This window comes from Symphodus melops (assembly GCF_947650265.1).
Source record: "Symphodus melops genome assembly, chromosome: 9".
Lineage (NCBI taxonomy): Eukaryota > Metazoa > Chordata > Actinopteri > Labriformes > Labridae > Symphodus > Symphodus melops.
Window position 1 is genome coordinate 17497513 of NC_136699.1, and position 25457 is coordinate 17522969.

The 25457-nt window shown below is 41.0% G+C and overlaps 2 protein-coding genes across 7 annotated transcripts in view; both read left to right on the plus strand.

The window, feature by feature from the left end:
• Positions 1-4894, plus strand: part of synpo (synaptopodin) — a 38706-nt gene extending 33812 nt beyond the window's left edge. For all 4 annotated transcript variants that reach the window (XM_079351538.1, XM_079351537.1, XM_079351539.1 and 1 more), the window contains exon 4: positions 1827-4894. In XM_079351538.1, coding sequence (XP_079207664.1) covers positions 1827-3077 — 1251 coding nt within the window. In that variant the 3' untranslated portion in view covers positions 3078-4894. The remainder of the gene's footprint in view (positions 1-1826) is intronic.
• A 1535-nt stretch (positions 4895-6429) lies between these two features.
• Positions 6430-25457, plus strand: part of tspan17 (tetraspanin 17) — a 20853-nt gene continuing 1825 nt past the window's right edge. Inside the window, exons 1-8 of one of the 3 annotated variants that reach the window (XM_079351643.1) lie at positions 6430-7037; positions 15057-15107; positions 16791-16937; positions 17617-17787; positions 18299-18424; positions 20350-20397; positions 22076-22192; positions 22421-22535. In XM_079351643.1, coding sequence (XP_079207769.1) covers positions 6951-7037; positions 15057-15107; positions 16791-16937; positions 17617-17787; positions 18299-18424; positions 20350-20397; positions 22076-22192; positions 22421-22486 — 813 coding nt within the window. In that variant the 5' untranslated portion in view covers positions 6430-6950 and the 3' untranslated portion in view covers positions 22487-22535. Of the gene's footprint in view, positions 7038-7417; positions 7814-15056; positions 15108-16790; positions 16938-17616; positions 17788-18298; positions 18425-20349; positions 20398-22075; positions 22193-22420; positions 24081-25457 lie in introns of those variants that run through there. The other 2 variants (XM_079351642.1, XM_079351644.1) reach the window with 2 other exon arrangements.

Below are 25457 nucleotides of genomic sequence, written 5' to 3' on the forward strand. Positions count from 1 at the left end.
GCACTTTAACAGATGGTCTGGCATCTGCTTTATGATCTACGATTTGCAATTTAATGCTGCTCACTGACTAGAGACAGAGAGAGAGAGAGCTGCTTTATATCTTTATTTCTTCAGGGTAATTTACTCTGCTTTCCAGCCTTTTCTACTAAACTATATGGAGTGTACTTGGATACTTTGATGTTTCAAATCTGCAGTCTGCATACTAATTTGCCTCATGGGCCTCATATATATATTGGTTTCATGATTTAAAGCAATATTTTTAGAGGTGTATTTTCAAAGTATTTCACTCACTGTTGTGTCAGCCTGCACACCTGTTTTAGGCTGTTTCTTTTCTGTTCTACTCTGCTATTTTTCTGTCTGTTATGACTGACTTCTTGTGTTTAAGTGAATCTTTCTTTCTCTGATTAAAGCTTTGTTAACTCTCTGCTGAGGCCTTCTTGTTTTTCTCTTTTCCTGAGTTTTCCTGAATTCTCTAGCTTCTTACAACCATTAATTTTACTTAAAAAAAATGGTTATTTCACTTCCCTACTTTTCCTGCAAACACTTGAACAGTAAAAATGGCACATAAAGTACGCAAATAATTGCAACAGAAGACAAATCTACTTTGAAAACAACATGAAACTGTTAAAGCCGAGAATTAATCAGTCCAGCTTCCAATTTGAAGATATGTAACACTTAAGTCAGGAGTTGAGTTCTGTGTGTTTGTGTGAACATCTGACCCTTGGTCCTGTAGGTCTTGACAGAACAAAGACATGCAGCATCCTTGCCCTGAGCCTTGCTTCTTTAACAGATGCTATGAACTTTTGAATTGTTACCAGCTACATAAATCTTAATGACCCTTACTTCTATGAATAGTTTTTAACATACAAGACAGTTATCATATTATTATGTGTGGACAATTAGCTCTATATTAGTTGCAGTAGACGGAATGCTATCATTGCTTCAGTCAAGTAACCTCATCTGCCCGTAAAGGTTAACCAGCTCAGGAGGCCAGATGACAGTAACCTGAGAGAGACACTGAAGATCAGGCACACGGTATGTGTGTCAGTGTTCAGGCTTATTAAAAAGCACACTGAGGTGACCTGAATGCCACTGGGACTCAGATTGAACACATAACTACAGTTTTGTCAGAACAGGCTCCTTTTATAGGGTTGTCAACATATTCGGAATTGTTAACTTCAATTTACTGCTCATAAATATCAAATAAAACCAAAACCCATATCAACACGGCAACAAACACTACTGACACATTACCAATATATTTGAACAATGTAAAGAGTATTAGCTTCGCTTCTCTCTTTCTGTTTGTATGAGACATCGTAACTTCTGCATCGGAGAAGCCATGAAGTACCTGAGTAAAGGAAGTATTTGTTGACCTGTGAATAAAACACTGCTTCTCTCTCTCTCTCTCTCTCTCTCTCTCTCTCTCTCTCTCTCTCTCTCTCTCTCTCTCTCTCTCTCTCTCTCTCTCTCTCTCTCTCTCTCTCTCTCTCTCTCTCTCTCTCTCTCTCTCTCTTGCACAAGCTTTGGGTCCAAATATGACTAAATATGGTTCAAATACTGTATTGTAACGTATCAATGTTACAAATATTTTGACAAAATTACTCTTTTAGTATAATATTTTTCTGGCCTACTGAATAAGACAATGAACTGTCAAGTTTGAAACAAATGTTTTCCTTTTGTACGTTTCAGAAAGTAAATGTCTCATTGTCAAATTAAACCCTTAGAATTTGACAAAAGCAGTTTTATTTATATGAAAGCTGTTGTGTTTATTTCTGCATTTATTGTAACAAGAGTCTAAAAGCACATTTGTAATTGTCCCACAGATGCCACATGACTCCCCAGCTGAAACTCCTGCTGAGACTCCAAAACCAACCTACACGCCAAGCCTTACCAGACGGTTCAGCAGCCATGAAGGCCCTGCCACTACAACCTGTCCTCCTGGCCTCCAAACCAGTCAACCATCCACCACCATCTCCAGTCGTTCAGTTACTTCCCCTTTTTTCTCTCCTAGGGGCTCAAGATGCCAATCTCCTATAGCCAGTCAAAACATCCAACTTTCAGCTGTTAACGCCCCCCATACATCTACAGTCACCTCCTCACACTCTCCTCCTTGGGGCTCAAGATGTCAGTCCCCAATGCTTAGCCAGAACAACCAGTCCTCCAACAACTCAACCATTCCTGGTTTCAGACCAACCCAAACTTCTAAAACTACTTCTCCTGTTTCTCCCCCCTGGGGTTCAAGATGTCAGTCCCCAATGGTTAACCAGTATGCCCAGTCTTCCACTGTTTCAGTTCCCACATCCAGAGCCCCACAATTTTCCACAGCCACATCCCCATGCTCTCCTCCTTGGGGATCAAGATGTCAGTCCCCTATGGTTAACCAAAATACCCAGTCTTCTACCACTGGAAACAGACCTTCCCAAACTAGTACCACTAGTTCTCCTTGGGGATCCAGATGCCAGTCCCCAATGGTAGGCAATACTACCACATCCAGACCTCCCCAAACATCTTTTGCCACATCTCCTGTCTCTCCTCCTTGGGGTTCTCGTTCCCAGTCTCCAGCACTCTCGCAAACAAGTTTATCTTTCTCTGCCACCAGGCCTCAGTACACATCTTCTGTTTCTACACCCAAAGACAATCGCTGCATGTCCCCAATTGTCAATAACCTAGACTCTAAAGCCAATCATCGTCTCCTGGCAAAGAACATTATCAATGCAGCCAAACGTAAAAACAGTCCTTCCCCTGGAGCACTGAGCGGTCAAAGCCTTCCAATCTCACCTTTGGGAAATTCCCACCATGGCTACGACTGTCACAAACCGCCTATCAGCCCCTTTCAATCACGACCATTGGGGGCCCAGTCCCCGGCCTTCACCAGCCCTCCTGCCACCCCAACACAGAGGATCTGCTCTCCCGTGAGGCTGTACAATACTCGCTCTCTCACTGACTCTGATGCCTCTGTTGAGTCTGAAGACTCGGGCCTCCGATCACCTGGCTTCCACTCATACAACACCTGTCCCAGGGGCTGGGGCGGGAGCCTGAGGATGAAGAGAAACACCGTCTCCACTGACCTGTGAGGATGCTACAGGCTGTTTGTAAAATCATTCTTTCAACCTTATAGACCTTTTTGGCATTAGATCAACTAGTGAAAGCATTTCTTGTGGCATTTTTCAAGACTAATATTGGACAAGTTACCTTTCTGTAACTTTTGATATCAACCATGGACAATGGCAAAGGTTTTAATGAGGTAGTATTAGTTCATTATACTGTATATCACTTACATTTAGAATAGAGACTGACAAGAACAAACTTTTTACAAGACACAGTTACCATGGCTTGTCTGCATGGTTACCAAAAAGTGCAAAGAATCAAAATAACCAAAGATATTTTAATTTTAGTTAAATGAATGTTGACATTTCCTTACTTTCAGAGTACGGTAAATGAATTGTCCTTTTATTTTATGTTTCTATGCTAGTTAGTAAGAGGATACTTAAAATTGTAAGGCATAGAAGGGACATGAAATGTATGACATACGATTTGTATATACTTAGCTCATGAACTTCTCATTCATTATAACAGTAAAGGATCAAATATTGCAATAAAGTTTACAGGTATTTAGATCACACTGCAACATAACAGTGGGATACATGCTATTCTTAATATCAAACACTGTGCACTGTCACCACATGTTTTCTATTTCGACCAATGCCAAAAAAAAATAATTGCAGTGCAATAATCGAAATTAAGTGTAAATATGTTGCTTTATTGACTGCAATTGCTCAAATGAATGTTTGCTTTACAGACAGATTGACAGAGAATGAGCAGAAAGGGAAGCCTGTGTCTGAAAAGATTATAAGTGGTTTGATGGGGCATTCATGTTCAATCTAACACTGTTTCAGTAGAAAGAAAAAAAAATGTTTTTACAAGGATTTACAAATTGATGACATGCAGTTTCTGGTTAACAAATGTGAGAGGTTTAGATGTAAATGCAATGGCTTACTGATTGTAACATCCACATTGGAGATTAGGTTTGTATGCCTACATTTTGTTTGCTTTATTTGGACCGCACATGGCTGTTCTTTTTTATATTGGTAATATGAGGAACATGTAAAGGTATTTTGTGCCTCTACTTATGTACAAAGTGCCTGTTTGGATGAGTTTAAAAGCAAATGAGTGTCATGTCAAAACAAGTGGAGAGGGTTATGGTTGGTATGAGGTTGAAAGGGATTTAAAGAATGTTGAATGTTGGGAAATATTAATCTTACTGTTTGTGAGGAAAAAAGGAGCTGAGGAATGGATTGTATTTTAAATACATGCAAATGTAATGTACATTCTGTTTAACTTTTAAAGTTTGTTTATACTTGATTTGCACTTTTATTCATTCTGTTTCATTTGCTTAGTTTGCATTGCTTGAACATTAATCTTTAAACATTAGAAGTAGAAGGACATTCCTGCACAATACAGCTTGTTGACATGATATGGGATAACTGCTATTACCATCTGCTGCCTGCAAACCACAATAACCTTTCACTAACAAGTGTGCAAGGCACCATTCCTTCTCTCCTGGGCATGTCGGCCAAAAGCCTCAGCACATTTCTAAATATTTACTCTGTGTGTCTGTTGAGTGACAGGGACACCTGCTACATGGGGACCTGGCTCCTTCAGCAGGATTTAAGCCTATATCACTGTCATGGATTGGTTTCAACCTGGGTCACGTATTGAAGAACTAAACCCTGCTGACTTCCTCAAACACAGAAAATAATCATCACCTTTCAGTTTTGCTCACAGATTTCTTCTTGTCCTTGCACGACTCCATACATCAATTTTTTTTCTTTGATTTGATAACTGTAAGTTGCCTGAAAGTTAATGCAGAATAAAAAGTGATGAACAGCAATTTAAATATTGTTGTCGCTTTTGTTTTTCAATTTATTAACATCATGAAATGAAAATGGTTTATGGTTTATTTTAAGGTAGGAACACGTATTGTCCCATTTTAAAGCACCAACCACCAACCACCAAAGTTATGCCATTACATTTACATCAATTCATGCACTAAACATGTTTTCTCACATTCATACTGTTCAATCATTGGCTATTTAATGAATACACTTTCTTCTATATGGATGACAAATGAAAAATGTATGACTTCAGTAATCCAACACAGTAGTACCGCATAAGGTCTCATTTCATCCTGTCCTTCCTGAACTTCCTAGAGCAATTCAACAAACTGAATTATGTTAATAAGTTATTATACATTGAGACGTTATGAACTGCCTACTGCTTTTAGAGAGATGCAAACAAACAGGTATTTGAAATTACTCATCTAATTATGAAAACAATATTTACATGTATTATTTATAAGTATGCAGTCCCCCCACACATCTGTCCCTTTTACTACTGATTACTTTTGTATATGCTGACATGTAATGGCAAATTAAGCACTGAATCAATGCCATTTTTCATGACTTATTTCACCGTCAGTGAAACAAATAAAACATTTGTGGCAATAGTTTGGAAACGTACATGTCCCCAACAGCAACCCCAGAGGGGACAGAGAAAAGTAAAGCCCCATTTATCACAGGTTCATAGACTGCCATCTGTAGTTCAAATGGAGGAACACTGTTGTAACTTGTTTTTTATAAAACTGATTTCTGAAATAAACATTTTACATATTTTTTAATTATATCTGTGATTGCCTGAATAATTATGAACACAAGATCAAAGCGGTGCAATATATTCTGCGAGTAATAGAGCCATCATCAAAAATCTGTAAATGAAAGATCAAATTTCACATCGGTATCCCTGCTTCAAAGTAAATACACAAGTCAGTCCTGAAGACAATTTATCAAAGCAGATTGAATCTGTCATAGCAGGAAAAACAGAATGTTTATTAATACTCTGAATTTCTTACTCTTATTATCAATAAAGGATTCTCTTCATGATGACTGTGTGTTATTCTTGCTATAAATACTTGTTCAATTGAACTGACATTGGTTTTACTTTTTGATAAGAAAATAAAAAAAGTGCAACAATTCAAAACTCTCCCAAAGTAAGTAATAATCATACTTACATTTGTAGTAGTTTTACAGGATTGGGTCATTACGAGTTGTTTATTTTGCTTTATAATACACTTGACTTGACTCTCATGGATACTCACATACTTCATATATCCCAGGATCTAAACTCATTTGACACAGCTGCATTTCTGAGGGGGAAAAGGCGACGTCTCTGTCACATAGTCAGTTGGTGACAAAAAGTCATCAGCTTTACAATAGTTTCTTTCTGCAACTGTTATAAGATGTAGTCATGCTTTATTGTGTTAGCAGATTTGTATTTCAAAACCTAAAGTACAATGAATTGTTAAAAAGATACTGCTGTTCATTGCTGTCTGTTCTAGGTGAGAATATATAACCTTTCCTGAGACACGAGAGGACGCTGTTGAGGTGAACAGGGTGAAAGGAGAGCTTTAGCTCGTTTGACAGCAGAGACTTGTTGTTTTACTGCACAGAAACAACAAGGGTGAAGATTTCAAGGGACGATGACGTAACAAACACAACCGAGGGGATGCTTAGGTAGCTGAAAGGCCAGCAGCTTTATCTCTCTTCCCCGCTGCGCGATTTAAAAACAACAACAACACCAGGAGACTTGAATATCGACTGCACTGCAGATGAATGTCTGCGCCTGGATTTGTTGTTGTTAGCTGCTAATGCTAGCCATAGAAGCTGGCAAGCTAGCTGGCCTAGCATGCTAATGCTTAGAGGGAGAAGAAAATTAGCCTCATATGTTTGATTTACTTAATGCTGTCCGGCGAGTAAACTCGGCGTTGTGTGGCTGATGGAGCCGACAAGTATCGGCGCCAGTAGTCCAAGAACTGCAGATTTGGCTCATCTTTTGAAGTACAATCCGTAGTAAGAATTGTTACTTTGCTAGCCCTCCAGTTAGCCACCGCTATGAGTAGAAAACACCATCATTTAAAAGGAGCAGAAGTCAGCTGCTGCGTCAAATACTTCTTATTTGGATTTAACATTTTATTCTGGGTAAGTGAGTCAAATCTTTGTTCGGCTGCATTTTAATGTGCGAGAAAAGGAAATGACCCAGTGATGCTAATTTGAGTCTCGTTTAAACTACAAGTTAAGGTATAATGTTTCGATTAAGGAGAAATTAAACTGTTATTTAATAAGTTATCCAGAAAAGTGTTTATCAGTAGTTTTATCCACTCATGTTGATTTAATGCGTGTTTTGACAGACGACCTCTTTACTGTACCGTCTCAGAGAAAGTTAGTTCGTAATGTTTGAATAAAGAAAAATAAATAAATAAAATAAATAAATGAAGGCTACTCTTTAAAATCACATCTTCAACATTTTACTTCAACATTATACGTATTATTATTATTTAATATTTACGTTTTTTTTATTGCCTGTTGCTTGGCAACGTCAGCTTTTCCTGTCCCGATTGAAAAACTATTGCTTAACATTGGGGAGTAAATCACTTTAAATCTGCTTACTTAAGTTTCGTTTATGTCAGAGACACGGCGGAGGACGATATTGATGATAAACACTGCGCCGGTCTCGGATCCTCTCCCGGTTTGATTTGGCTGTAAAGATTAATATCATCGAGTCGTGTTGTCGGTTATTGGAGCAGGAAGTTCTATCTGTTCGTAACAACGGTCGTAACGTTTGTTGTCCAGCTAGCTGCTCGGTTAGCCACCACTAACTGCCGTGTAGGAAAATGGGCAGAAAACACCGTTTTAATGGGGCCAAAGTCAGCTGCTGCCTCAAGTACTTCTTATTTGGGATTAACATTTTATTCTGGGTGAGTAAATTTGTTTTTAGTGAGTGAAACAACCGTGAAGATGCTCCCTTCAAAGTGGTGTTATTTAGGGTAAAGTTAGCATTGTACTGTTGTTCTTTGGTAGCTTTCAGTCAGGTCAATTGAGTCCACTATAAATGTGGTAAATAGTCTTTACATGCTGCTGCTGTTTACATTTTTTTGTTGTAGTTTTTTTTCTTTTTCTTTTCTTTTCTTTTTTAACATATTGACCTACCTTAGCTGCTCTACTGTCCCATACGAAGTCAGTAAACTAAGAGGTGATTGGAGGTGTTTACATTTAGAAAAGAAGACAATGACATGTGTTATCATTACTTACTCTTATTTTATAGTCATTTTGTAATTGTATGATTTACAGGTGCAGCAGTTCCTTTGAATGAATTACCTTTTTTTTATAATGGCGAGTATATCACAGTATCTTTAAACCTTCACTGGTAAAATCATCTCCTCCCTTTGAGAGTCAGAAATGTACATTTCTTGGACTATTTAAACCTGGATTCACTCTATCTAACCCCAAAAACTGGAAAAAGTGTGGCCATGTTATGTTTACAATAACTAACAGTGAAATCTGTCTGTAAACCGATCAACTTTGCTCATATAGGTGTGCTGATACAGAGATGGATGACATTATCTTTTTCAGCCTCAGACATATACACTGTGCAATATCTACACTGTTCAACACAGCACCGTTTGTGTGTTTGTAAATATTTGTCTTATATTTCATTTATTGTGCTTGTACAAAGCGTATTATTCTTCAGATACCCTCACTTGATACTTATTGCTTGTCATTTACGATTGTATGAGAAACTGGGAGAGGAAGATCTCCTCTCACTGCTCTGACTTGGCAGTAAAGATTAGAATGTTATGTTTGAGAAATGGCAGTCTCATCTGTATTGTTTGACCAGTGGCAATTGAGCCCACATCTCCTTTACAACAGCCCTGCTCTCTCCATCAATCTTTATCCCTCCACAGTCTGAAAAGTGCCTCTGTTCAGTCTGCTTCGCCCCTCCCTTCTTCCCCTTCTGCGTCGCCTCTGTGCGGCTGGGATAATATAATGTCTTTGGGTGAAGGAATGGCGTGTCTGTGGCCCCAGAGGGTCTTCCCACACACTATTGGAAGGAAAAGGCCACATAGGCCTGAATACCACCCAGACCTCCTCTTTTCAGAGCAGCCTTTTCACTCCCTCCACTACTATGGTGCTCAGTCTCTGCAGGAAACCATTGTTTCTCTCACTCGCACACCCAAAAACGCACAAAGAGGGCCGGTGATAACAAAGACCGGAGGGGGGGGGGGAATGGGTGTGATTCAGTATTTTCCTCTCTTCCTATGTTTGAGCTGACGGCACATGGCCTCCACATGCAACTGGCTCGATTCCTCCTCTTTAAGTCACAGCCTCTTCTTTCCTCAACCCTCCCCTTCAGAATGTATTGTATTGTTCAGCTTGTTTTATTTTCGTCAAACTGAGATGATATGGATAAAAAAACACGCCCAAAAGCAGGATGATTTTCTTTAAAGACAACTGCACAACTACATTTTTCAACAGGCCCCTCAAATAAAAAGTGCTTTTTAATTCAATTTGACTGAGCAATCATCGAGGAAATACTGAGTCATAGGGCAATAGTGATTTGTCTGACTCATATTGGGCTCTTTCAGACTGTTTTGCCATCAGGCCAAGCCAACAGTCCTGTGTCTAGGCTCTTTGTGAAACTGCAGGGCAAGTTCCAGCTCGCCGGTTGTTTCCGTTAATAATCACAAGAAGATGTTTTCCTCTTGTCTGTGCGCTCCAAAACCGCATTTGACAGACACACTGGTGCATTGGCGAAATAAAGAGAGATGAGGTTTATTCTCCGCAAATCAGCTCATTTGTCTTTCCTGCAGTGGTCTTGTCAGGCTTGTTATGCTGTCTAAATTGAGACAGAATGCTTGTAGGACCCGAAATATTGTAAACACAATGCTGCTGTAAACCGAGTGTCTTCTTCTTCTTCTTCTTCTTCTTCTTCTTCGTGAACTCATCCAGTGCACAAACTTAACAGTCGACACCCAGGTAGTCTCACTTAACAGCAACACACCTTCCCATCGACCGTACAACACACTCAATTCATCACAGGCACTTCATTAATCATCTTTTCTGCCTGAGCTGCTGAAATGTTTGGAGGCCCGGCCTGCATGCTGTAATTAAGAGCTTGTTAAGCTGTAACCCAGTTGCTGAGTTGGTTGGATTCAGGCAGTGTATTATTAGCCAGCTCAGAGTGTATGCTCACATTTGGCAACCGAATGCACACGTGGGGTGAAGACATGCCAGGTAGATGGCTGTGAAACATGAGGTGTATAAATGCAGCTATTTGGTGACCCGTCACTCAAGTCCCACTTTAAAGGTATTAAAGGATTCATGTGTCCACATACTTAGAAGTGTCTCTAAGTGGATTGGATGAAAGCATTGTAGATTTATACCTGCAGGTGAAAAATAAGTGTTAAACCAATTAGTCAACATGTTTAAACGTCTGCGTTTTTCTTGCAAAAACAATCTTGTCGGCAGAAAACACCATCTGTAGAAAATTTTGTTTATCTGAATTTAGAGACTTTTTTTTTTTTTTTTTTTCTGGTCAGACTTATTTAGTATTTTTTCTGACTCATTGAGCAGACAAAACAAGAACTTTGATTTTTGACACTCTGTGCTCTGTGACCCAGTGTGGAATAACACCTATTTGGCTGTCTTCTCTCTGAGGGCAAATATAAATGCCTTCACTTCTATTTGCTGTTTCGCTCAGATAAAATCAAATGTGAACAGAGAAGGCAGAGTCCACTCACAGAGCAACTTTACTTTTCTCAATTATCTGATTTGTTGTTCTGATAGTCTGTGTGAGTTTGGGCTCTGCACTTTATCTTGATTCGTATCTGGCTTCTGGAAAATGTCTCTGAACAGGATTTAAACATCTCTGGATTATACGCTCAGGCTCAAGTGTTCAAAGTCCAATTCAGCCTGACACATTTCAGCCCTGAATGTTGCTGTAGTTACATGCTGTTTGCAGTTATTCAGCCAAATGAATATTGATTTTTCAGTAACAAGGGTAGAGAAGTGTGAATGCAAACTGCGGCGACGTATTTCCTTGATGTGGTATCAGAGGAGCTGTTGGCCACGCTGCTGATATCACATCATCAAGCTTATTAGAAATTCTGCTTTTCAGGGAGTCATTGAAAGGGCAGCCATCACACTCCAGTAAGTCTATACCCTGTGTGTGTGTGTGTGTGTGTGTGTGTGTGTGTGTGTGTGTGTGAGAGAGAGCAGGCAGCATGGAGCCTGGTTTGTCTGCTAGTTAGTCGAGGTTAATGGGATCAGCTGGCTTAGGGAGGCATCTCCTCAAGTGTTGATAATCTGTCTGTCCACATGTAGAGGAACCCCCCCTCCCTCCCCCAAACACACACCCAAGGGACACACATCTTCAGCAGCTCCTGGAGTGCTTGATTTGAATAATGAACACATACAGGGACATCTAACTCCAAGTTTAGTTGCTTCACTCTGTGATAAAACCGAGACAGAAGTAGAGCCATAAAAGCATAGGGATTAAATGGAGTGATCAGAATTTAGAGAAGAAAGGAAAATAAATGACTCGAGCAGGTGAGATTTTTAAAAGAAGCAAATCTTGAGGGGCTTTTAAAACATCTCGCCTCCAAACAAACAAAAGCATTGAGGTATAGAGTAAACAAGTACAAACAAAGACACACAGTATTGTGTTTAAAATGAAGTACTGTATTAATCCCCTTGGGGAATTTAGCTTGTTGTTATTGCTTAATTGTTGAGGGACACAAAGATTTATGCAGTCCTCTGTGTAAGCTTTGACTAAAGTGGGTAGCTACTTCTACGGATAAAAAAAAGAACGTGCTACTCGCTCGTGTGTTTCCTGGCCAGGGACTTATCTAGATTTGACTATTGCTTCCCAAATGACACTGTGGTCAAATTAATATAAAAAGAAGTCAATGTGAGCTTGATACAAAGATAGACACATTAGATGTGTTTGTGTTTCGCTGACTTAAACCTGATTTAGAATTCTTGCAGACTCCGTGCGGTCAGCGCGACCATATTGCGCTATCAGGGCCGGCGCGAGGAGGGTCGGCGAAGAGTCTGAGCGCCCAGCTGTGCACCTCCCGAGATTCAGCGCTCTAAAAAAGTGGAGGGGTTCAAAGAAATGAGAGAAACTACCGAAGGGGTCCACTCTGACCGCATTCAGTGTGGAACGACTCAAACAGTCGCAGGGGCCCGTGTGCGGACCACGCCGGACGTAAGGAGTTCAAATCAGGTTTACGAGTTGGAAAAGACCTGTGGTGTCCTTCGTTTGTACACATGAGTTGGGCTTGCTGGAGGTGAGAAAGCTTTCCAGACCAAAGGGAAGTGAACCTCCATGCAGTCTGCCTAGCATGGCTAATGTGAGCAGCCTTCAGTCCTCCTAACAGGTTATAGTGCACATACCTGTTTTACATATGCCAGTTAAACCTTAATCTACATTGGGGCTTTTTATTTGCTCAGAAACACTGAAACGCTTTTCTATTAAACACAGTGACAAACAAATTAACTTCACAATCAAGTATGTTGCTCAAATGTAAGCTACATTTTGGTTGTGATGTCTGGATCAGGTCGTGTGCTTTCTGTAAAGGGGTCAAATCTATTATTTTCTTCCAAAAACAAAGTTGATGGAAGTATAGCCTGACAGAGAAAGAGATTCGGAAATGCCGGAAGAAATAGTAAATCAAAATGACAGGCTATCAGGCATGGATGCCTCAAAGCTGTCTCACTTTTAATGCTGCCTTCGAGGTCGCCTCAAGCTGTGACAGTGGGAAATGCAAGCTGACACGCACTGAAGTACTTTTGACCGAAAATAACAAGAAAAGGTAACAGACATACTTTTCTGGCTCAGTGTCTGGTCGGTGTTTTTATTTTTGAAGCGCCAAATGAAGTCGTGTTTTGTTTTTTTTCTTCTCGCTACCTAGAATATTGGAGTGTTGACAGAAGACGAAACAGGAAAAGAAACGGTGAAAAGAGGCCTTACTGGAGTGTCCCGTGATTGACTCTATGAACAGATGATCAAAATTGATTGTTTATTCTAAGTGTTGGTTTAATTCTCACACATGAGCAGTACAGCAGCTAACAGGTCTGCTTCTGTTTGGAGGACTTGATGGCTCGTCTTCATATTAGGGTTAGTCGTTCTTATTGGGCCTGCTACTTTTAAAAATAACCCCCCCCCCCCAATCCATATTGACGCGGCAGATTCTCCTTATTTCCTGAGCCTTTAATATCTGAGTAATGTTGGAAACAGACATTATTATTCCGCCCACACAGCAGTCATGTTGAGTGATTACTTGGCGTCTCGTTTTTAGAATTCAGACCACTTTGCTGCACATAGGGGCCTCGTCCATCTGATAACCTCTGGGGAATATTAAAGTCTAAAGGGCTGCTTTAATGCAACATCACTTTTTTTTTTGGCTGTGTTTGTCCTGTATGGAAAAGATGCAGGTGCAGTTTGGCCTTCAGGGTTTTCTCAAGGTCACTCCTTTGTGGACTGTCTCCGTGGCTCTGATTTGAGACAAAAAAGTCCCACCCTGTTATCGAACACATGCAGGTGCTGTGCCACAAGTATAGGACCCTTCATGCTGTGACGTCCAAACATCATGAAATAATGAAGCCAAACGCTGTGTTACCACTACAAACTGAACTTCTGTCAAACACAATGCCGGCACTTTCTGTGGACATAGAATAAGATTTCTGATATGAAAACTTTTACTGGGTTTTGCATTTAGTTTTAAAAAGATGACAGGTTTGCTTTACAATGCAAGTGTATTATGAACCATTATGAAAAGCTTGAATTTGATAATCATCCAAAATACACAGTGAGCCACTGTGAAAAATTCAACTTTTGACAGATATGTGTGATTAGTTCCCCTCACTAAAGTGAGAGTTGTTTTCTAACATGTTTTTTTGTCTTTCATCCAGGTGAGTTGTTCAGAGTCAAGGGATAAATGGTTAACCACTGTGTCAGTCTAATCTCTTTTACCTGATCTCTGCCTGGATGCATAGCGTGACTCTTCCCGCGTGTCACTTTCCCAGCTGAAGCCGCTGCACACTGCACCACAACCACTCCGCGTATCTCTGGCACCCCCCCCCCCCCCACACACACACACACACACACTCACACACACACACAGCAGATTGTTGTTTGGCATACTGTCACATTGTTGGGCTTGTTAAGCAGGCTGACGGATTGCCATCAGTTTACCTGTTTCTCCAGATTTAATCGGCTTCCCAACAACGCAGTTTACCCCCATTTCGTTGGAACTATTAGATTTCAGACTCCCACCCATTTTAAAGAGATTGAGTGAAGTTCATTAGCAGCTTAAATCTCTGCACAAGCTCTTTTTGTGTTAGCTGAGCATCATTATTTGAGTCAAACATCGCTCCATGGTGAGGTGTAAGTTCAAACCGTCTGCTTCAGATAATCCCGATAGTTCATTGTTGCTTTTTATGTTTTAGTTTTGATGAGGTGGTTAAGTATCTTTGCCATTCGAATGAATCGCCCAAAGCTTCTTCTTTTTTTTCCTGTTTGTTTTGAACTGTGCACCAGCTTCATGGGGCTTGAGGCTAATACTGGAGGGATTTCCCTTAATTCGGAGGATATCTGATCCTCAGTCCAACCTCTTAAGCAGCCCGGTGCAATGACTCTCACCTGTAGTAACCTGCAGTTGAATTCATTTAACCGTCCAGAGGAAGTTCAAAGACTCCGGTGTAGCTTGCAGGCTGTAAAAGCACATTTGATCAGTGCTTCATGATGTTGTCTCCATAATGTCCCTTTTTACTGGCTACAGGTTTTAATACTCGTGTTATTTGGCCGTGCGCTTCCTCACGCGTTTGATACGAGTTGGGTTGTAAAGAAAACGGTGTGTCAGAAAACATGTAGCAATCAAAGGTTAACATCATTAACAGTCTGAATAAAGGACAGTTGTTTGGTGGTTGTTACATGTTGTCATGGAGACACTGTTATAAATCAAATGTGATCAAACCGTACCCAAGTTTCCAAGATAGGAGTTTTTCCCTCTTGATATCCTTTAAGTCTGTTTGAGAACGTCTCCTTTTCTAACTTTTAATGGATGTTTTATCTTGATCTACTGTTGTATTGCTGGATCACTTACCTCTTACTTTCAGTCTTACAGTGAAGTCTCCTCTGTGTGCTTTGTGTTACAGCTACTCGGAGCAGCATTCTTGGGCATAGGCCTGTGGGCATGGGCGGAGAAGGTAAGTATAAACACATGCCCACAAACACACAGCGGTGCAGCATAGTTAAGATTCTTCTCCATATTCTGGCAGGAATGAGCCGCTAGTGTAATTCACGGGACAGACCGGAGATGAAAACGAAGCTTCTGAGAAAATGAGCGCATCATGAAATGCTCTGTGGCACTTAAAGGCATATTGCTTGGTAATGGTCTTGGTAAACAAGTCCCAGAAAAGGAATTATGTTGAGGCAGCTTTAGCTAAGAGGTGTGACTGTCGAAGTCATGCTGAGCCAATATGTTGTTGTTTTTTTTCTAGTGGTTGAACAAAGTGAACAGAGGCTTAAAATGGGCTCACAAACAAATACAGAGCTGCAAGACCACATCTCATTTGCCTCATCGCTGTCACTGAATAAATGCCTCAAATGTGCGTGCAAACTGGCTACTGTTTATCTTCCAGTGTACTAGCGACAAAGACCCAGGTGCTGCTCTCAACCGCTCGTACAGCGGCCATCTTTAAACTCCAACCAATTGAGAATGCAGTCAATTTGTTCATTAATTACCGAGAAGTTGTAGCAGTCAGTTTAACAAACGCTGCTCCGCCATGGAAACATGTACTGATTAGTAACGTCTTGGTCCTGAACTCTGTGCAAATAGGCCTGCATTGGAGTACCTCAGTGGAACAGCGTGAATAATTTAAAGGGATTAGGCTCCATGATGAATAGTGGGGCCTGGAAAGGCATATTAGTGAGTTTTGGTCTCAGTGACTAAGATGATTAATTTCCTGCCAGCTGTGTTCTGCCAGACTTGTTTATTGTCTCAGGGCCTTGTGCTTAAATTCAAATGAAGGTATTTTATTCTGCACCATAAAAAAAAAAAAAAAAAAAAGAACGAAGCGTGCAGTTATAACTCTGTCCTATGGAAGTCCTTCAGCTCAGCACAGTGGGAGCTTAACTTAAGTAGGGTGAGATCCCAGATTCCTGGGCTTTAGCTGCAAGTGTTTGACATGTGCACTGAACGTGACGATCAAACAGCCTGTCAGGTCTGAGAGCAGAACGCCCATATTTACACAAATCAGCTCGTGTGGGAACCCCACTCAAGATGCTGAGAAACATGAAAAAAAAAACTTAATGAGAAATGGTGCATGAACCAGAACGTGCTTTCGACTCCACATGCCTGTTATGTTCTATCCTTTTGATATGAACACGTACTCCACTAGATCCGCTGTTTTTTCACATTGAGCCGTAATGTGCGCTCGGGGAAATTTGTAAGCGTGAGGCATGATGCAGAAGAAAGACTGTCAGGAAAATATGTTGGATGCACTGTGGCCCCGGGGCTGTGAGGGCAGGATATGCAAAAAGGAAGGGCAGATGTCTGTTCGGGAATGTTTTCAGAAGGCTCGGAGCTGTGCCTCCTCTGATCAATGTAGCCTGTTGTGAAGGTACATAAAAGGAAGAACGCTACAAACTGATTATATTAGACTATTCAAATAAAATAACAGTATTGTCTTTGTATGCCTGGACAGAGCTGCCCCAGCTGGACTCTTAGCTGTGGTATTAGTCAAAGTCTGTCTTTTGAGTTCTTGTCAAGGTTATTATGATGTCACTGGGAGCTTGCAGGAGAGACAGTGAGGATTTGATTTTTTTTTTTTTTTTTTTGAAGTATTATAATTTAACCCCTCTCTTTTGTCTGTCTTCCTCTCCCTCAGGGTGTGCTGTCCAATCTGTCATCCATCACAGACCTGGGAGGCTTTGACCCAGTATGGCTCTTTATTGTTGTCGGAGGGGTCATGTTCGTCCTCGGCTTCGCTGGCTGTATCGGAGCGCTCAGAGAGAACACCTTCCTGCTTAAATTTGTAAGTCAGAGCACAGGCACCACTTCAACCACTTCACGCCCCACTTAGATCTGCAGTTCACACCAGAGCCGAGGCTGTGAGAGCTGCAAGTATCGCAGTGACTCATTCGTGCCAGATGCTATGGAAAAATGCATGGTACCAATATTGTATGTTATGTGAACATGGCCTTGTTACATCACGCCATGATCAGAATCCCTGATCTGTGCCTCATCATAAGCGATCAAACCGCTCTTTTCCTCGCTTTAACTTACTCCAAAGCCCAACACTTTTTGGGAGGTTTGTGTGTGTTCAGCTTTATTGATAAGAACATGTGACTGATGGAGAGAAACTTGCCTTGTTGCTGGCTGTGATTCTGAGTAGCTATTAACTCCAGCCGATGTCCATTAGCAGCAATAAGTCAGGCGTCAGAGTGAGGAGCTAATGTGGCTGTTGTGCATTTATCATTAGCCCTTCTTCTCCTGCATTTACTGTAAAGGGAAGATATAACGGCACCCCTGGGACTGCGGCTTTTGTTGCCGCACTTTCACTCAGCATACCAGCGTAGGCCTAACAGCCTGACCCTCAAAGGGACTGATTCCTTCCTAAAAAAATCAAACAAGAAAGATTCAAACAGAATTCTCTGAAGTAACAGATGTATTGTCTCCTATTTGTGTGTTTGTGTGCATCATATGCTTCCCAGTTTTCTGTGTTCCTGGGTTTGATCTTCTTCTTGGAGCTGACGACGGGGATCCTCGCCTTCGTCTTCAAAGACTGGATCAAAGACCAGCTCAACTTTTTCATCAACAACAACGTCAAGGCCTACCGTGATGACATCGACTTACAGAATCTCATTGACTTTGCCCAAGAATATGTGAGTCCACGCTTAATGACTCCAAGTATTAGAACACTATCAGTTAAAATAAATCCAACACCCCTGTTTTTTATAGCCAGAAACAGTCACTCCTTTTCTTTTGATTTTTTTTTTTGATATGACTTTGAATAGGGATCTTAAATCTGCTCAGCTCTGGGCAGACAGGAGAATGAGTCAGCCTCTGCCATTGTGTAGTAAATCTCTTGATTAATGTGATTGTATTCCCCTCAAATGATTATCCAATTTAATGAATGAAGCAGTTTAGATAATTAGCTCCCGTGTGTAAACACCGGGCTCTGCCATGATGTACTGTAAAGGCGATTACATCCACTGTTGTCTTGCCATTTGTGTCTCGCTATTTGTCACCGCTACCCGACAAAGTAAGCTGCCCACCCGTGCTGACCTGAGTCAGGCTCTAAAGGGCTGATTCAAGACCAGATCAGAGGAAATAAATCTGTCACTTAAGCAGAGCTGGCTGTTTAATGTCTCCCTCTTGGTGCTGCTGCCTCAGTGGTTGTGCTGTGGAGCTCATGGGCCCGACGACTGGAACCTGAACATCTACTTCAACTGCACTGAGCTGAATCCCAGCAGGGAGCGCTGTGGAGTCCCCTTCTCCTGCTGTGTCAAAGACCCTGCAGTAAGTGATTCAATGATTTGAATACAGGAGAATTCTTACATATACAGAGCTAATTCCTTAATCAAGTACAAAGACAAATCACTATTTCAAATGTTACTGCATTTTAAACAAAGAACATGGATTTAGAAAGTTCTAGAAATAGAAAATAAAGTGTTGTATATTCACACTCTATGTCCAGCAATAACGTGTTATTTTCTCTTCTAAAAACACCAAAAGATGTGAATGACCCAAAGACATTTTAAAATGTCCTAAAATTCTCTTGGTCATGTGTCGAGCAGTGATGTGCCAGTACACATCGTCAGAGATTCTGCATCCTGACTGACAAATCAGCCATGTTGAATTGCTACAACACACATTTGATCTCAGCTGGCGTTTTATTTGACTGGTTGAAATCAGACTGATGAAAATGCTTCTCTGGCACTTGATCATCATTTTCAATTCAGACCAGTGACTACCACTGAGGTACAGAGAGCATTAAAGAAAGTGGACTCGAGAAAATCAGCAGGTTCTGATTAACTTGAGCCAGTTTTCCTCAGATTGGCTTCTGATGTCGTCGCTTAGACTCTTTCAAATATTTTTAACTTGAGTCCAGTAAATAAATCCCCAAAATCTGTAAATTTGCTTTTGTTCTTTCCCCGTTGAAAAGGGGGAGAACCATCAAATGTGAACAATTTCAAAACTTTACATTCTGGCAAGAATTGTAGGATTTTTGGACACTAAAAATCTCATCTAAATATCTGTTGGGTTTTAAGAAACAACTGTTACAGCTGTTTGCAAGGTTTTAAAATACATTATTAAAGGGATAGATTGTTAAACATTTTGGGTAGCTCTATTTATTGAACTGTAAGGTGTTTGGTACAACAAATCACAGATTATTGATCAAGATCCTGCATCAAATTGGCATATCAAATCAAGCGGTTTCCTGGTTTGGCTACTGTCTGTAAAATAGAACACAATGCGTGCAAATGGCTGGATCCACCGCTTCCTTTTTAGAGATCTCAAATGGGGTACCCCAAGGTTCGATTTTAGGACCTATTTTTTTGTTACCATCACCGTCATCTATTGTATTGTTTGACATGTGTAGCACAAGCGTTTGAGTTTTTTTTAGTCGGCGTTCAACGTCGTCCAGTCTCGTCTGAAGGAATTCATTGGTCTCGTGTTGTTTTCTCATTTCAGTGAAGTACCAGCTAATGTTCCATTTGATTTGATTTGATTTGAACTTCCCAAGGAAATCAAATGGAACTTGTCAAAGTAGAAGCACTTGGGTTTTCTTATTGATTGTGAGCTGTCTTTTAGAGCACATATTGCGAAATTGGCCTCTAAACTTAGTTAGGATTTTATTATAGAAATAAATCCTGCTTTTCCCTAAGAGCGAGGACACGTTATGTTTCATCAACCTTGATTCCTTCGTTGGATTATGGAGATTTGCCTCTGCTAAATGTTTACATCATTGGAAACGGTGTGTCACTGCCTTGAGATTTGTTACTGGTTGTAGATCCAAATCAGATTGGCCATCCTCGACGGTGCACCGCTATATACACTGAGTATATGGAGTGTTATTTGTGAAGCTCTTCTTGGTTTACTTCCTTCGTAGTTATGTTCATACACCTTCAAAGAACCAGGAGCCACTATGCCTTGCGTTCCTGTGATGTTTTTAATCTCTTCTCCTCGGGTCCGCACCGAGCTCAGAAAACGAGTGTTTAGTTTTGCTGCCCCCTCTCCGTGGGACTTTCTCCAGACTGACTTGAAACCGGCAGGTCTCATTTCACTAGAAAGCCTTTGGCTCGATATTAATAGACAAAGAACGCATGTAAGCTTACGTATTTGTTTTTCCCCGGAATCTGTCAGAATTCATTCAGCACCTCTGACACGCAGACGAGAAGCTGAAACCAAGAGGTTCTGACATGTTTGTGTTGCTCTTGCAGGAGGATGTCATCAACACGCAGTGCGGCTATGATGTTCGACTTCAAGGGGTTCGTATCCTCAGACACCACTTCTGTTGATCTCTGCACATCCCTATAGAATCGTCTGTGTTTTACTCCACTCTCCAGTTATTCTCTCTCTCTCTCTCTTTTTTTAAAGACATTGCCGTCTGAAAAATCCATATTACATGTCATGATATGTTTCAAATGAGCCTAAATCTTATTTTAAAGTCGTATTCAGTTATAGCAGAACCCATTCACATTCACATTAGAATCAGAGGCAGGAGTGGGGCATGATTAACAGTCAGTGTCAGCTTTCTGGCTGAACTGACAAAAGCTTCAGAGTTGAATTACTCCTGAGGGCGTGTTGATTGACAGGCCACAGACCAGTTTGATTTAAACAATCTAAGCTGTTGTTAGAGGTTGGAGTGGTAATCTATTGTTATTCACCTTGATTGCTGCTCTCAGTCCCTGTTAGAAATGGATTATTGATTGAGATAGAATAAAATAACTTGAGAGTGTTCATTAGATTTTCATAACATTTGTAATTAACATTTTCAAGGCGCAAAATGTGCCGTGAAACTGTTGGCTGACACGTGAAGATATGAGATCCAAAGGGTTAAATGGCACACAGGCTCTTCTGCGCTCTTCTTGCCTTAATAACAGATTGTTCGTCTAACAGGGGTAATTAGACTCCAGTTATAGCCTCGAGAGAAGCCTTACTACACTCTGTAATTGGCGACTCGCTGGGTTATGCCAGTCCGTTCCCTTCTCCTCTGTGTGTGGGTGTGGTGGTTACCACTCACTGCACTGCAGTCAGAACGATCGCTGTTGCTAGGCACACTGCAATACAGTGAGCCACCTGCCACTGAGTTGGTATGAATTCATTTTCCCCTCCGTGCTCTGTTGCTGATGCCCTGGCTGTTTGACATTTTTTTGCTGAAATTACCAGTGGCGTACGCAAGTTTCCTGTGCAGCTCGTTAGTGGAGAGCAGGCTGGGAAAGAGGACGGGCAGCAGACGTGGGGAGGACAGCAGCACAACCGAGACACAGGGCTGAGAGAGCTTCAAAGGGAAGTCCAGAGCCTGAACAACATAGTGTTTTATTGGCTTAAAAAGGGCTTCCTTTGCACCCTATTGGTTAAAAGCTAGCTTTCAAGTTACACAAGAGAACAAAGGCTCTGACTGCTTGACTCATCTTGAAGTGCAACAAAGAAAGCGTTGTACATACTCAGGTTCACCTCCCTCCCCCACCAACGTTAGTGTTGTTGCCGCTCCAAATTACACCTTTTTTTTTTTTTTTTTTTTTTGTCCCGTCTGAACACACCACATACATCATTGGCTGAATCTGACAGCACAAACAGCCATCCGTCTGGTAACAGGAAACAGCTTCTGCCTGTTGGCTCAGTCCTGACAGGATCCTCTAAAAAAGCTGAGCACACTGCCTTGATATCTTCCACGAAGTCCAGACACTGACACGTTGTAATCTCAGAGTGACTCAGTTATCACTCACTCCTCGTGTCCTCCTCACTGGTGAAGGAGTCAGTGGGCAAAATGTTCTCTGTGTTTTGTTTGTCTTGTTCAACGTTAGTCATAGGGCACAGTTGGTATGCTGTTTACTTTATAAAAAAGGGGGCAATGTCTGCTCTGTGAACTGTTCATTTTAATGTCAACAAAAAATCTGTCTTGATTTTAAATATATCTTTTAATGTGTTTTTGTTATTAAAAAGGAGCTGGACCGGCAGAAATACATCTATACCAAGGGCTGTGTGGGACAGTTTGAAAGATGGCTTCAGGACAACCTGATTATTGTTGCTGGAATCTTTGTCGGTATTGCACTTTTACAGGTAAGAAGCATGTGTTGGTAGACTTTTGTGAGTGCAAACATTTATCATCCCGGTGCATTTGAAATGAGGTATTTACATGTAATTCATACAATGCCTGGGTTCTCATCTTGCATCATCACTGCCATCTAGTGTTGACAACTGATAACGTCTGAATTCGAGTTGTCTGCTATGTTATGTATTTTTTCTCTCACTAAAACTCTAATGTCCTCGTGGCTTCCTCTTCTTCAGATTTTTGGCATCTGCCTCGCTCAAAACCTGGTGAGTGACGTCAAAGCCGTCAAAGCCAACTGGTGACAGGAGAGGAAGTGAAGCAAGGGAGCCCCGACCCCTCGGGACCGACAAGGTCAACACATAGCACACAAACAGCCCTGTCCGCTTGAGGACGGAGAGCCGAGAATGTTCAACTCAGTCCACATTGTCACTGAGTTAAGCAGAACACACGTACAAACTAAAAACACTTACACAGACAGAATAAATAAAGTTTACCTGCCTGATGATCAGTGACACTTGAACTGGGAGAAAGAAAATCCCCACACAAACCAAACAGTCAACACTTTGTTTACCACTCAGCTGGGATTTTAACCCAAATATACCGAGGATCATCCTGCCTACTTCAGTTAGATTCCCCCCCCACACCCTATTTCCTCTCATTTTGTCGTTGGACAACATATTTATCTGGGGCGCAGTTGCACTCGGACTCCTGTCAGCCAGGAGATTGGAAGCCATGGACGAAAATAAGAGACAACAAAGCAAAAGGGACAGCAGGTCCCTTTTTTTTATTTAGATGAAGCATTACATTGTCAATGAGCCAGTCTCCACTCAGCGAGGAGTTGAACATCTCCTCCTACAAACACCCTGTTTTAAGCGTGCTTATCTCCACTTGTTGCTTTCGGGCTCGTGTGGTTGGCTGACCGACCGGGAAACAAGAACAAGGAACCCTCTGCGTGTAATGTTTTTCCATTGTGACCTTTTTAATGACCACTTAAGGACTCCGGACACTGGCTGGTCAAGTCTGCAACTTCAAATCATTTCAGGAGATCTCACTCCAAATGTAAAAAAGTGCCATTAATTTTAAGTGACATTTTTGTCTTCTTCTCTTTCTTAACATGGAAATTCTGCTCCCTGCCCCCCAATGTACCTCAGGGCCTCTGCAAGATATCTGCTTTTTGCCACTGGTTAAGAGCGTATCTTTATTTTTTGTTCCATCCATATCTGTTGAATTTAGATAGACTAACTTAATGCAGACAGTTCCTCTAATGCGGTTCTGTTTGCCCTGCAGTGATTGTATTATCTGTTGATTTACTGAAGGATTTATGGTATAGAGAGCGGCCTGGTGTGGTTAGCGCAGCAGGTCTTTGCTATACAGGGAAAATGGTTTCATGATAGTCGAGAAAGTTTTTATCTGAGCATCCCTCAGGCACATGGGATTGCTGGTTCGGGGCCTTTTTACTTGACTATGTTACCACACTTGTCTTATATTTTTGTCTTTTTGCTTATAGAAACGTTTTCTTTTTTAAAAGATGATCTCTATTAATGCTCTTCTTTCTTGTCCTTTCAAAGACACAAGCTTTTAATCTGAGCTGATTGTTGACTTCAGCAGGCACCTGTTTTTACCTCTTGACCCATCAGTCAACTGCTATATAGCTTCCTGCTTTTGACGTTGTTAACAGTCCTAATGGAGACCAAATAATATCAGCTGGCCACGAGATAACTACCAAGGTTTAATCTGGCTTCAGTTCTGATTTTATTAGGATTGCCAGGAACAAACAAAAGCGTTTCTAGATAGCCAAAATGTGAATTTATTGTCCTTTCATGTTGGAAGTGCCAGTTCAAATGAGAAATCAAACAAAAAAAAAATTAAAAACGACAATATCGCTTTTAACTTTGATTCAGCGTTTTGTTCTTTGTTTGGAGTTTTTCAGTAGAGTAGTGACACAAGACTTTGTATTTAATGTCGGCATCAGTTGTAACATGAATGCTGCTTTAACAGAGACTAGGTCCTTGATGTAAAGTACAATAACCCAGCTAACAGCTAGTCTCACATTATGGCATTTCTGTAACATATCATGTTGTTGTTGTTTCCATGCTGAGCGGATATTTAGATCATTTGATATTTTCTCAAGTTTACAATTGTTTATGTTTTGATGTCCGTTATATAAAAACCCCTCCTCGTGTAATATGTCACCGTCCCAGCTTTTCATCTCATCCACGTTCCTCGCAAGATATATTTGCCTAAAGACTGGAGCTCACTTTATAATACTAGACATCAGATACATAGCGCAGGCAGTGATTTGGGTGGGATTAACTTGACCACACACAGCCTCATATATTCACACACATGCACTCGGGCCAAAAAAAACATCTTCCTAATTGCACCGCACAGAGGTTGTAAGATAAGTTGCATTAATATTCCGTGAGCGGGAGACCAAACTTTTCCTGCTTCACGGAGTCTTTCTACAGAATATAGATGTACACACGGAAGACATCTTTCTGCAACAGCATCGTATGATCCCCGCTGTTCAAACATGTCACATGGTGCTTTCACCCACACACCATCTTCAAACGCTACCTGATATGACTGCACCTGTTCCCCGAGCCTGTCATGTAGATGTATTTTTAAACTCTGCCTTGTTTGGAGAGAAAAAAAAGAAGAAGAGAAATGCAAAACAAACAACCGTCTTTGGAATTGAGGCGTCATGAATAGCAAAAGATGGAGTGGAGCACAACACATCTGCACTTAATGACGTCTCACAGTTGAAGTGGACGGGTTTCCATAGGAGAAGCATTTTCACGTCTCTCTCTCTCGAGGTGTAATCTGAGCCTGGAGCGATCAGAGAGAACATGTTTTTTTTTCCTTCTCTCCCTCAGATCAAATATAGAAACATTTACAGGATGAAACGGCTCGCAGCTCTCATAAATCCTCAGCCGAAAGTTGCCAGGTTCGCCTGATGTGAAATAATTTTTGTGTTTGTTTTAGTTTTTTCATCCTGTTTTTCTAAATGTGTGTGGGCCTCTTTGATTTCCCTAACAGCTGAAAATCAATCCGTCCCACTCCAGTCTAGAAGATCAGAATGAAACTGGTGCTGTTTTTCCTCCATCCTCCAAACCTTACCAGCTCTATCTTTTGTAAAGTGTGTTGAAACACAAATCTTTTAAGTTTGTTTTCTTATCACCCTTAATTGGAGGTGTTTGCTCAGGCTCTTAAACACCCCTCTCTACATTATAAAACGCTGTGTGCTTAGACATTCAAGAAGATTTTGCGTTG